Source organism: Sinocyclocheilus anshuiensis, unplaced genomic scaffold, assembly GCF_001515605.1.
Source record: "Sinocyclocheilus anshuiensis isolate Anshui unplaced genomic scaffold, SAMN03320099.WGS_v1.1 scaffold38, whole genome shotgun sequence".
Classification (NCBI taxonomy): Eukaryota; Metazoa; Chordata; class Actinopteri; order Cypriniformes; family Cyprinidae; genus Sinocyclocheilus; species Sinocyclocheilus anshuiensis.
In genome coordinates, this window is record NW_015544213.1 from 2630408 (window position 1) to 2643687 (window position 13280).

At 42.5% G+C, this 13280-nt stretch overlaps 1 protein-coding gene and 1 pseudogene across 1 annotated transcript; both read right to left on the bottom strand.

The window, feature by feature from the left end:
* Nucleotides 1–531: 531 nt before the first annotated feature.
* LOC107697105 (trace amine-associated receptor 1-like) lies at nt 532–1542 on the bottom strand. The gene is made up of 2 exons (XM_016497745.1): nt 1215–1542; nt 532–1142 (listed from the first exon to the last, which is right to left on the bottom strand). The coding sequence occupies exons 1-2, from the start codon at nt 1540–1542 to the stop codon at nt 532–534; spliced, it is 939 nt and encodes a 312-aa protein (XP_016353231.1).
* Nucleotides 1543–7028: 5486 nt separating this feature from the next.
* LOC107697106 (trace amine-associated receptor 1-like) lies at nt 7029–8043 on the bottom strand (annotated as a pseudogene).
* Nucleotides 8044–13280: the final 5237 nt, after the last annotated feature.

The window sequence follows — 13280 nt, forward strand, 5'->3', positions numbered from 1 at the left end:
GTTTATAGTTAATAAAATATTTGTTCATGTTAGCTCACAGTGAATTAACTAATGTTAACAGATTCAACTTTTAGGTTTTAGTAAATGCAGAAATTAACATCAGCTAAGATTAAGAAATGCTGTTCATTATTAGTTCTTGTTAACAAAACAGTTTACAAATGTTAGTAAAATGAAACATTATTGTAAAGTATTACAAAATAATACACTTTTATTCAAGATACATTCTCTACATTCAAGACACTATTTCAAGTACAATTAGAGATATTTTAAACAAGTCAAAGACTAATTTAAAACTCAGTATATCATTTTTTTGGTTGAGTCAGTTCTAAGTCAAGTGATGATCAGTGAACATGGCAAATGGACTTTATTTCTGTGTTGCTAAGACAGAATTGGGCACAAAGAAAAATACAATAATAAAATCCTGAGGCCCATCAGCTATCAAAATACAGCAATATGACAGCTAACACAGATCATGAACACATCAGTATGTTTCATTAAAGGCATTTGGCTAGGATCACTGTGATTTCACATTTACAATAACATTGTCCTTGAAGAATTACTCTGAAATATTCTTCCAGACAGAATGACTCTGAAAGCATGTCTGAACCAGCTGTAAAAGAAGGCGTACACTATGGGATTACAGGTGGAATTATAATATCCGACCCACAGGAACAAGTCAAACAGCAGTGGTGGTACAGAGTAACCGATGAAGGGATCGATAAGATTGCAAAGGAAAAAAGGAATCCAGAAGGTCAGAAACACACCCATGACAATGGCTAAAGTCTTAGTAGCTTTTCCCTCTTTTTTAAATTCAGAATTCACACTCTGGATGGCCTGAACCTGCCGTTGAGCTGTGTGTAAGATCTTGAGGTACACACAGAGCATGACAAAAGCAGGAACATAAAAACAGGCCAATGACATTACAGTAGCTGCTTCTCTGCTCTGAAACACCAAGCATTTTCCATCACAGTCAACGTTTTCATAGTAAAAATCCTCAATGCCCAGAATATTAAGCTCCATGAATATCATGCCAAACCCCAGAGCAGCTGAAACAGTCCAGCAGATAATAATCATAACTAGTGTGGCAAGTGATGTCATTTTACTGTGATATTGAAAGGGGTGACATATGGCATAATATCTGTCTAAAGAAATGATACATAGATTTAATATTGACGCAGTGCATAATGTCACATCAAGACTGCTGTGTATTTTACAGAACAAATCTCCCAGATACCAGCACGTCTCGATGGAGCGCAGCATGCTGGGAGGCATCACAACTCCTCCTACAAGCAGATCGGCCACGGCCAGAGACAGGATGAGGTAGTTAGTTGGTGTGTGAAGCTGCTTGAAATGAATGACCGTTATAATCACAAGCAGGTTTCCTATGATTGTGACAATTGAAGAAACGCTAAAAAGGATGTAGAGCAATATTCGAGTTTCCAACGGATAGATAAATCTCTGACAAGACCTGTTACTAAACTCATAACAGAGAAAAGGCTTTTCCCAGATTCCATTTTGGCTGATGTTGATTTGGACGTCCATTTATACAATTCACTGGAGCTTCCCTGAAACAATGGAGTGAAGTCAATTTCAGCCTTTAAAGATTTACGAATCTCTATGAATGAATTACATGTTAAAAACTCACTAGATTTTCAATGCAATACTTAAATCGACCAAACAGGAGATTAAATCTGCACTGAAATCTTATTTTGCATGATGCTCCAGTCACAGACTCTCATCTATGTTCTTACCTTTCCTTCGACAATGAACCACCTCATGGAGCAAAGAGCACAGATTTATAGCACAAGAGTTTCATAACAACGTCCCTCCTGTCACATCACACAACATTTGCATTTCCAAAGCAACCTAATCTTCCCAAAACTCTACAAGATATCAGCAGAAAATGCAACAAAGACAACAGGGCCCTGAAGCTGCATCTCAATAAAATAATTAATTTTGATAAACACCAAGGGGGAAATCAATCAAAATAAATTGCACCTGCTGTTTTCGGCATCATTCAATTTGCCCTTCAGATATTTTACATATAAAGAAAAAATACATTCTACCTCATCACAAACAATAGCTAAATTCGGAGAAGTATATGACTCTTAAACTTTCACAAGATCAGTGACCTCAGCTAGTCAACAATACGACCTGCCTATAAATAATACTAAAATACTAAACACTTTTGTGTGTTTTTTTTTTTTTGTTTGTTTTTGTTTTGTTGTTGTACAAATCTTGTGAAAGATGAATGTTAAATTTAAGTTGAATATACCAACATTTAACCATGATATAAACTTAATAGACTGATTTAAAGCAGGGCAGTACACAGGGTTTTATAAATACCTGGGGCCGTATTTATAAAGCTGCTCAGAGTAAAATTTCAGTCTTAAGTGTGTCAAAATTCTAAGAACGATGTAATTTTACTCTTTTTCCTAGACTTAAGAATAAGAGTGATTCATAAAGGTTCCTACGTGTTAAGACTAGGTCTCAGCTCCTAAATTATTTAAGAGAGCTGGAGAGGTAACAAGATGGCAGCAAAGAGGAGGAGACACACACACTTTCTAACAAAGATATGACGTATTGACTTGCATGATGATATTGAGTTAATAAAACGATACAAACTTGATCGTCAAGATAGTCAATTCTTTTTGTAACAGTGACCAAGTAAGAAATTTAATAACTTCTTCCACTCTAAAAATCAATGCTCTAACTACAGAAATGAAAGCAGTAATCACATTTTTGGCTGGAAAATTGGTGATGAGGGTCTTAAATATTGTGGCACTAACCCCATCAAACACAACAGTGGCCAAAAGTGATGTGTGGAGTTTTTTGTTTTTTTTTAATGACCCCACATTTCACTTAAAACATCAAAATATGAGGGAAAAAATACTGACCAGTGTTGCCAGCTGCTTTCAATTGAAAGCAGCTAAAACAGTCGCTAAATGTTGCTAGATTACATCTGTTGCGAATCAGCTCATGGGGAAATATGAATAATTAATCATAACTAGTTATAATTAATTATAAATATTTAGATCCGCTGTAGATATTTACTTGACCTCTCAGGGTCAACTGTCTGTCAATTCTAAGAACGTTAATTTCCTGATTAAGGTAAATAACTTTCTTACTGTACAGTTCTACAGCGAGCCTGTAGCATAAATCGGCATAATTAAGGGACTCCAGTTATGAGCAAACAATGAACAACGTCAAGTGTGATACAAGTAAGACTTTATTAACTACATAAACACTTAGAGTCTTGAAATCTAGATAAAGTTTGTCCAAGAAATTGATTTTGTTGCTAGGCTTTTGAAAAAAAGTCTCAAAAGGGGCGAGGAAGTATCTAAATCTAGTGACAAAATCACTAAATTGGCAACATTTACATTGACTACAACATAATCAGTTATTAATATTTCATTGGTCCTCTCTTGTTTTTGCATGTGCTCATAATTTCTTTGTATGACAGCATGACCAAAAAGTATGACCGCATTGGCATGTTGGCATGTTTCATTGCATTATTATCACAAATAAAACAATTGATTCTAAGCAGCTGTGCAATATGCTTACAAAATCTTTAACACGGTTTTTTTTTAATTAAGGGTGAAGATGTCAAATTTCCTAGGCCGGACATTACTTTTGGCCACTACTATATGGCAGTTCTTTGACTTTCCAACTGACCGCCAAGCAATGCTGCAAAAACACGCCACTTTTATGAGGATTGCGGGCTTTTCTGGAGTTGTTGGAGCCAGTCTTAGGCTGATGATACATGGGGCAACTTTTTGAACAATTTTGCTAGACAACTTTTTTGAGCAATTTTGCTTGGGCCCATTGCTCAAAAAGTTGCCCCGTGTATCATCAGCCTTAGACTTTACTAAAACTTGCTTTTAGCTTCTTTATAAAAGTCTCCTACTCTTAGAAAAGTCCTACTTGTAGCTAATAATTTTTTTGACACTTAAGTCAAACCTTAAAGGGGTCTTATTATGCTCTTTTACAAAGTCTTGATTTTGTTTTGGGGGTGTACTAGAACAGGCTCTCATACTAGGTTGTTCGAAAAACACATTATTTTTCACATATTTTACATTATTACAACACCTCTCTCCCCAGTCTGGCATGAACGGCTCGAATAGTTCCTGTATCAAATGAAGGCCCGCCTTCTGAAATACGAAATGTGCTGTGATTGGTTAGCTGGGCCAGTGTGTGTTGTGATTGGCAGCACTCGGCACCTGGTCGGGAAATGTGATGCCCCTTACCTGCAAGCTTCAGTGTAAATATTGCGTCAAAATCAAATCAATTTGAGCGTGATTTAAACCCGGATAATTGTAACCACTCTAAGTTCGTCTGCCTTGGGAAAGCTAGCATGTCTCCGACATAGTGATAACACTCGTTGCCTTCTCTAGTGCAGCTCAACCAGGTCTCGTCCCATTCGTTGGTATTTGTGATATCACAAATCCCGGAAAATATGCGTTGTAGTCTAAACGAGTCATTCGTTGTAGTTTTTGAAAAGTGATTTCTGTTAAATAAAATATCTACTTTTGAAGTGGACTTTGAGCTTTGTAACTTTGCAGATCTTTTTTATGCTCAAACAGCAACATTACAGACTAACTAAAATTGAAAAAGTGAAAAAGCATAATAGGACCCCTTTAAATAATTTTTTTATTTTTTTTCCATTGCTGTTTTTCAAAAAAAATCTTTTTGATTGTTTTAAAAAGTGAAGTTCAAAAAAATTATTTTATATTTTCTTTGTACATTATGAAACCTTATGTAAAAAAAAATGTGTCCCACATGTTCATGTCAATACCGAAACAGTGCATGTTTTAGTCCATTGGCTGAGACTGAAATTAACTACACCCCTACATTTATACATCAGGAAATATTCTCGTGTCCCTCTCTCTCATAGCTACAGGGTGAGTAGATAGGCCCCATCATTTTGAGGTAAATGTGCTTAAAAGTCTGAAAAATATGTGTGTAACTCTAGGAACATCACTACCGAACACCTTATCTCTGCAATTAAGCACACTTTTTTGGGAGTTTTTCCATTTAATTACATTTTTTATGTGTGTACAACTGTTCAGAACTGTGCTAGCTAACCATGTGATGATTAGCATCTTTGAGATAGGTTCAAAAGTATCTAAAATTTTCACTACCAAAACATTTGGTGGAGTTTTGGTAGTGACATCTTTGTTTTTGTTTTTTTTGGGGTGTTATCCCATAAAATTTCACGACCGAAACATGTCATCATTGTTTCTGTAGTGGCAAAAGGGAACACATAATCCTCATATTTGGGGGAAATAAACAAAATTTTAGTACGGTTTTGCAAATTTTTTGCATTTTAGTATGTTTTAGTAATGTTTTAGTATGCAAGTTAAAATTCTGTAATGTGATGTGGTTGCTACCAAAGCATTACTGTCACTACCGAAAATGTGCAGTCACAACCGAAACATTGGATGTTTTGTCAAAAAGAAAGTATACTGAATTATCAACTAAGATGCTATGAAAGTTTTTGATTCAGTGTGTATTCAAACTAATGAATCCTTAACTTTGAAATCAGTACTTTTTACAAAGAAAAAACAAGCCTTTTACAAAGAAAAATGTTTGATTCAAAATACAACAAATCTCATAAATTACATTTGAAAATATTGTTAAAAATGTAACTGTTATTGATTTACCTCTGAACATAATTTAATAAAACTTTTTATAAAATAGCAAAAATATATATTTACAATGCAGATGTAAGCAAAATCTTAATATGTCAATATAACCCTTCTAAATAAATTATTATCACTGTGTTTCGGTAGTGACAAATTTGGGGAGAGGACAAATATTCCGAAACATTCTGGAAATACAATATAAGAATTTACTGCACAATTACTAGAAATGTGTACCTTGGATATTATACAATTTTCATACATACAAAGAAACATTTTTTTCAAGACATTTCCAGCTCTGACTTTGGAGCAATTCTGTAGAATGGCCCATATATAAATGAAATAAGATAAATATATATAATACAATAAAATGTCAGCGTGAGCGGAGAGTTAAATTATTTTTATTGGGGCAGTATTCGTCATACATCCTTTCGCTATACGCTTGGTTGTCAAGCTTCCCTTCCCCTACTCCTTAACTTTTTCCTGCGCCAAACAAAAAACATACTACCAGCCATCACCGTGACTGAGACGATCAGCGGCCTGTAGAAATGGACTGAGAAGCACTACATTAAAATTATTATTTCATTTAATTTCAAATTCAATAATTTGAAATTATTCACATTTCAAATTATTGCTTTAATTAAAATGCCTTTGAGAAAGTTGCATTTTGGTTAGTTTTAAATAAAAAGTCACAGTGAAGCTGAATGGAAACTCCAAACAAATGGAATGACCAAACATGTAATGAGCAAACAAATATACCTTGTTAAGCATGGTGTTCATGCATAGTCTGCCCGTCTGGATCTCAATGGAATAAAAGATAGAGGTAGATATACTTGGTGCTTCAGCATTTTTGTCAGCCATGTTGAATTTATATTGTCATAAATTTAAAAAATACAAATAAAATGAATAATAAAAATATATAATAACAGGATAATATAGCATTTTATCTTAAATATAAATTAATTTTAAATGTAATTTAATTTTAAATGAATTTTTTTAATTAAGGTTAAATTCTTTTTTATCTTCTCTGCATGTACGTTGAAGGTTTACATTGAAAGTGTGTTTGTGGAAAGAAAAGATATTCCAGCATTGACTGTGCAGTTTTCACAGAGATAAACTTTATTAGAATTTAATTCATAAGGATCCATGAGAGGGGCAAAGATCAACACTGGTGGACTCAGTAGTGCCCTGAATGATATACAGCACATATACATACAGGCATATATAGCACATACAGGATTCTTAAAACACAGATTTCTTTTGCACTAATATGAAGGTTTAGATAAGAAATGACATACAAAATGCAATAAAATAGATACACTGTAATATATACCAATCAGAAAATAAGACATCAAGAAACACATTTGCATATAATCTGTTTCATCATTACAACAGTATAGTTCTTGAAGAATTTGTCTGAAATATTGCTTTGGACAGAATGATTCTGAAAGCATGTCTGAACCAGCTGTAAAAGAAGGCGTACACTATGGCGTACACTACAGGTGGAATTATAATAGCCGACCCACAGGAACAAGTCAAATAGCAGTGGTGGTATAGAGTAACCGATGAAGGGATCTATAAGATTGCAAAGAAAAAAAGGAATCCAGAAGGTCAGAAACACCCCCATGACGATGGCTAAAGTCTTAGTGGCTTTTCCCTCTTTTTTAAATTCAGAATTCACACTCTGGATGGCCTGAACCTGCCGTTGAGCTGTGTGTAAGATCTTGAGGTACACACAGAGCATGACAAAAGCAGGAACATAAAAACAGATCAGTGACATTACAGTAGCTGCCTCTCTGCTATGCAAAATTAAACAGCCTCCATCACATTGAACATTTTCATAATAAAAATCCTCAATGCCAAGAATATTAAGTTCCAAGAAGATCATGCCAAACCCCAGGGCAGCTGAAACAGTCCAGCAGATAATAATCATAACTAGTGTGGCAAGTGATGTAATTTTACTGTGATATTGAAAGGGGTGACATATGGCATAATATCTGTCTAAAGAAATGGTACAGAGGTTTAAAATTGATGTGGTGCACAATGTCACATCAAGACCGCTGTGTATTTTACAGAACAAATCTCCCAGATACCAGCACGTCTCGATGGAGCGCAGCATGCTGGGAGGCATCACAACTCCTCCTACAAGCAGATCGGCCACGGCCAGAGACAGGATGAGGTAGTTAGTTGGTGTGTGAAGCTGCTTGAAATGAATGACCGTTATGATCACAAGCAGGTTTCCTATGATTGTGACAATTGAAGAGACACTGAAAAGGATGTAGAGTAATATCCGGGTTTCCAAAGGATAGACAAACTTCTGACAAGACCTGTTACTAAACTTATAACAGAGAACAGGCTTTTCCCAGATTCCATTTTGGCTGATGTTGACTTGGACGTCCATTTACACAATTCACTGGAGCTTCCGTTTGAAACAATGGAGTGAAGTCAATTCAAGCCTTTTAAAATGGTGCAGCTACATTTATGCATCTCTATGAATGAATTACATGCTAAAAGCTTAATAGATTTTAAATGCAACACTTAAATAGAACAAACAGGAGAATAAATCTGCACTGAAATCTTATTTTGCATAATGCTCCAGGCACAGACTCTCATCTATGTTCTTACCTTTCCTTCTACAATGAACCACCTCATGGAGCAGAGAGCACACATTTATATCACAAAAGTTTCATAACAGCCTCCCTCCTGTCACATCACACAACATTTGCGTTTCCAAAGCAACGTAATCTTCCCAAAACTCTACAAGATATCAGCAGAAAATGCAACAAAGACAACAGGGCCCTGAAGATGCATCTCGATAAAATAAACATTTTATTTTGATAAACACCAAGGGGGAAATACCTAAAATAAAAATGAACTGCCCCTGCTGTTGTCGGAGTCAATTCATGAAAAAAAGTGCTATTTGCCATTTAGGCGTTTTATATATAAACAAAAATACATTCTACCTCATCACAAACAACAGCTGAATTTTGAGAAGTATATGACTCTTAGGGACAAATTTAATATAGTATGACTTAAAAACTTTCATAAGGTCAATGATCTCGGCTAGTCAACAGCACGACTTGCCTATAAAAAGGACAAAAAATGCTAAACACACTTTTTTCTTGGTATTATTATTTTATGTGCTGGGGTGGGTTGTGCTTGACAAATCTTGTCAACAAATTATGAGTGTTAAATGAGAGTTGAATATACCAAGCTTTAAACATGTTCTAAACTTAACTGAATGATTTACAGCAGGGCCATATACAGAGTTCCCTTTCAGTCAGTCACTCTCGACATCACGTCCGCATCTGGCTGCCACACCCCACAGCGCGGGTAGAAGAGGCAGCAGGTGCACCACATTAATTAATCTTAATTCATCGAATTAATTCAATTCGATCGCTGCCTCATGTGTCTGGGTGTTAAGCACGCTGAGGGAGCATTCATGGATGGTGCATGCTCTTCTTGTGGGGACATGACCATCTCGGAGTTGCATAAAAGATTCGGTTACATCAAACATGGTGGGGTCCATCTGCCTCTGCCGCGATCCAGTGCCCGGGGCGGCGCTGTGTCCGGTGGAGTCGGAGGTCATTTGAGGATCATGGTGAGGGCTTCTCCAAGGGGAGTTCCTCACCCCTCAAGCACTCCGCAGCCAGTGGAGTTTCCGATGGAACGTGCTGGGCCCTCTGCAAGACAGAGTGCACCACCTGTATCCCTCGGTGCTCCCTCTGACGACCAGATGTCGATCGCTGCATTGGAGGGCGAGCTCTCTCTCTCCGGGGATGATGACCCGGCTGCGTTGCCCCCTTCGGGTGTGGAAGCGTTGTCCGAGCCAGACCCAGAGATAACGGCTATGCTTTCCCCGATCCTTCGAGGCTGGATGAATGGTTTCTCGTGGGGGTTGCGCTCCCCTCCGGTGCCATTCTTCCCGGTGGTGCATGAGGAGATCACAAGATCGTAGAAGGCACCTTTTACTGCCAGAAACAAATCTTGTAGCTCCTCCGTCCTCACCACCCTTGATGGTGGGGCCGCTTCGGGGTACACGGGCATTCCCTCGGTGGAGCGGTCTGTGGCCATGCAACTGTGTCCAACAGCCGCTACCACTCTGCGGGGTGAACCTTGTCTCCCCTCAAGGGCCTGTAAGTATTTGTCAGGCCTAACTGGCAGTGCTTACAGAGCTGTAGGGAGGCGGCTTCTGCCCTGAGAGACCTGCACAAGGGTGGCCATGACCTGGCGGTTCTGCATGAACTACGTGCTGCAATGGACCTCGCGCTTCGAGCGATGAAAGTGACCACACAGTCTCTGGGTCGTGCGCTAGTGGTCCAGGAGTGCCATCTCTGGCTGTGTCTGGCCGACATGAAGGAGCATGAGAAGGTACAGTTCCTGAATGCTCCCGTGTCAAAGACCGGCCTCTTCGGCGACGCTGTCGAGAGCTTTGCCCAGCAGTTCTTGGCAGCACAGAAGCAGACTGAGGCGATTAAGCACATCATGCGCCAGAGGAAACCTGCTGCTTCCACCCCGGCCACAGCCCCTCAGCCTGTTCACCGCCGTGGGCTCCCCCGCTGCGGTCGCCCCCGCTCCCACGCAGCCGCAGCAGCCTTCCACCAGGCAGCGTCATGGAGCCGGTTGCAGGCAGGATGCCCAGCCCGTCCAGGCCCCTGCCAAAGCTGGCGGCAAGTGCAAGAGGTCCTGAGACGGGTGACCCGGAGATAGAGGAGACTTCTCATCAGGAGATGGTGACCACACCACTCCCTCCCCAGGAGGAGGGCCAGGTGGAGAATCTTTTGTTTCATTTTGTTTTTGTTCCCGAAACTTCTATAAAAGAGCGGTTTCCTTAGTCTATGGGTCTCAAGAGGAGGAGAGTGGTAAACCATGCATCACGGGATCACTTCCCTCCTCCTCTCTCGCCAGCGGGCAGCAGTGGGTTGCCGAAGAGCACACCTCCTGCACCATTCGTGGAACCAGGTAAGGGCTGTAGCACTCGAGTCCCCGCTTAATGTCATCACACGCCGGGCTGTCACAAGCCTCAAGCCAGGCTCCTGTGTTTTCTCCTGCACAAGGAGGAATCAGGTGAGTGTTACACTTCGCACCCAGACCCCACTCCCTGCTGTCACAGGCCCCGGGCCAGGTCCCTTTGTTCCACCACGCTGCCCCACCGTGGATACGACGGTACGCGGGTACGTCAGGTACCAGCGGGGCGCTGGTTCCTGCTGGCACGGTCTCTCCATTTCGGTGGCTCCTGCGGACCATCAGACTCGACTACGCGATTCAGTTCACCCGGCATCCCCCCAACTTCAGGGGCATCCGGTTCACTTCAGTCAAGGCTGTCGATGCCCCTGTCTTGCTTGTGGAAATCGCAGTCCTGCTGGCGAAGGACGCGATAGAGCCAGTCCCTCCAGCCGATATGAGGTCGGGGTTTTACAGCCCTTACTTCATTGTGCCCGAGAAAAGCGGTGGGTTACGACCGATCTTGGATCTGCGAGTTTTGAACTGTGCGCTTCACTAGCTGCCGTTCAACATGTTGACGCAGAAACGCATTTATCAAGTGCATCTATCACCAAGATTGGTTTGCAGCGATCGACCTGAAGGACGCATACTTTCATGTCTCGATCCTCCCGCGGCACAAGCCATTCCTGCAGTTCGCGTTCGAGAGTCGGGCATATCAGTACAAGGTCCTGTCCTTCAGGCTGTCCCTGTCAACTTGCATCTTCACCAAAGCCGTGGAGGCAGCCCTTGAGAGAACGGGGGTGCGCATCCTCAACTATATCGACGACTGGCTCATACTGGCTCTCGCGATCAGTCGTGTGCACACAGGGACCTGGTGCTCAGACACCTCAGCCAGTTGGGTCTTCGGGTCAACTGGGAAAAGAGCAAACTCGTGCCAACGCAGAGGATCTCTTTTCTCGGCATGGAGTTGGACTCGGTCAGCCAGACAGCACGCCTCACCCAGGAACGTGCTCAGTCGGTGCTGAACTGCCTCAAGACTTTATCAGGTTACACCGGACTGCCACAGAAACTTCAGCCCGTGGTCAGATCCTTTGTTCCTTCGGGCAGGAGTGCCCCTGGAACAGGTATCCAGGCATTCTGTGGTGTTCACAGACGCCTCGGCCACTGGCTGGGGAGCCACGTACAATGGGCACACAGTGTCAGGGATATGGACGGGCACGGATGCACTGGCACACAGCTGGCCCCGGGGTCTGTGCAAATATGCGTTCCCCCCAGTGAGCCTGCTCGCACAGACACTGTGCAAGATCAGGGAGGACGAGGAGCAGGTCTTGTTAATGGCTCAATATTGGCCCAACAGGACCTGGTTCCCGGAACTCATGCTCCTCGCGACAGTCACTCCCTGGCCGATTCCTCTGAGGAAGGATCTGCTTTCTCAGAGACGGGGCACCCTCTGGCACCCGCGTCCAGACCTGTGAAAACTCCATGTGTGGTCCCTGGACGGGACGCGGAGGTTCTAGGTGACCTACCCCAGGAGGTAGCTCTCACTATTGCTTCAGCACGAGCTCCGTCCACAAGACGGGCCTATGCACTGAAGTGGAACCTGTTCGTCGAATGGTGTTCCTCTCATCAGGAGGACCCCCGGAGATGTTCGATCAGAGTCGTGCTTTCCTTCTTGCAGCTTGGGTTGGAGCGAAGGCTGTCCCCTTCCACCCTTAAGGTTTATGTTGCTGCTATTTCCGCCCACCACGACCCCATAGAGGGGAGGTCGGTCGGGAAGCACAATCTGGTCATCAGGTTCCTTAGGGGGGCCAGGAGATTAAATCCTCCTAGGCCTTCCTCCCTGCCCTCTTGGGATTTGGCATTGGTGCTAAGAGCCCTACAAACTGCCCCCTTCGAGCCTTTGGAGTCAGTCGAGTTGAAGTTTCTTTCTATGAAAACCCTACTCCTGACTGCATTGGCCTCGATCAAGAGGGTGGGGGACCTGCAGGCATTTTTGGTCGATGAATCGTGCCTTGAGTTTGGGCCGGCTGACTCCAGTGCAACACTGAGACCCCGGCCCAGCTATGTGCCCAAGGTTCCTACCACTCCCTTCAGGGACCAGGTAGTGAACCTACCAGCGCTGCCCCTGGAGGAGGCAGACCCAGGCCTAGCTTTGCTCTGTCCTGTACTGCGACAGTACGTGGATAGAACTCAGAGCTTTAGGTGGACAGCAGAGGGGGTAGGCTGTCTCCAAGCAGAGGATGGCCCACTGGATAGTGGATGCCATCACCTTGGCCTATGAAGCACAAGGTGTGCCCTGCCCGCTCAGGCTGAGTGCTCACTCCACTAGGGGTGTCGCATCCTCCTGGGTGCTGGCTCGTGTTGCCTCGCTAGCAGATATTTGTAGAGCTGTGGGCTGGGCGGCTCCTAACACGTTCGCTAGGTTCTATAGCCTACGTGTCGAACCGGTTTCCTCCTGTGTTCTCACCTCAAACGGGTAGTGGCACTGAGAGGCCCGGTTCAGAGTCGGCTGGCGGCGTCCTGGACGCCTAGTTCTCCAGAGAGTCCCCTAACCGGGCAGACCCTGTCGAGTCCTTCAGCACTCCGGCGGCCAGGCCTTTCAGCCAATGAATTCCTGAAATCTGGTGTGAGGCTAGTGCCCATATGAGTGGCCCTGTTGGGATCCCATATGAGTCTTTCCACGGTACAGTTACT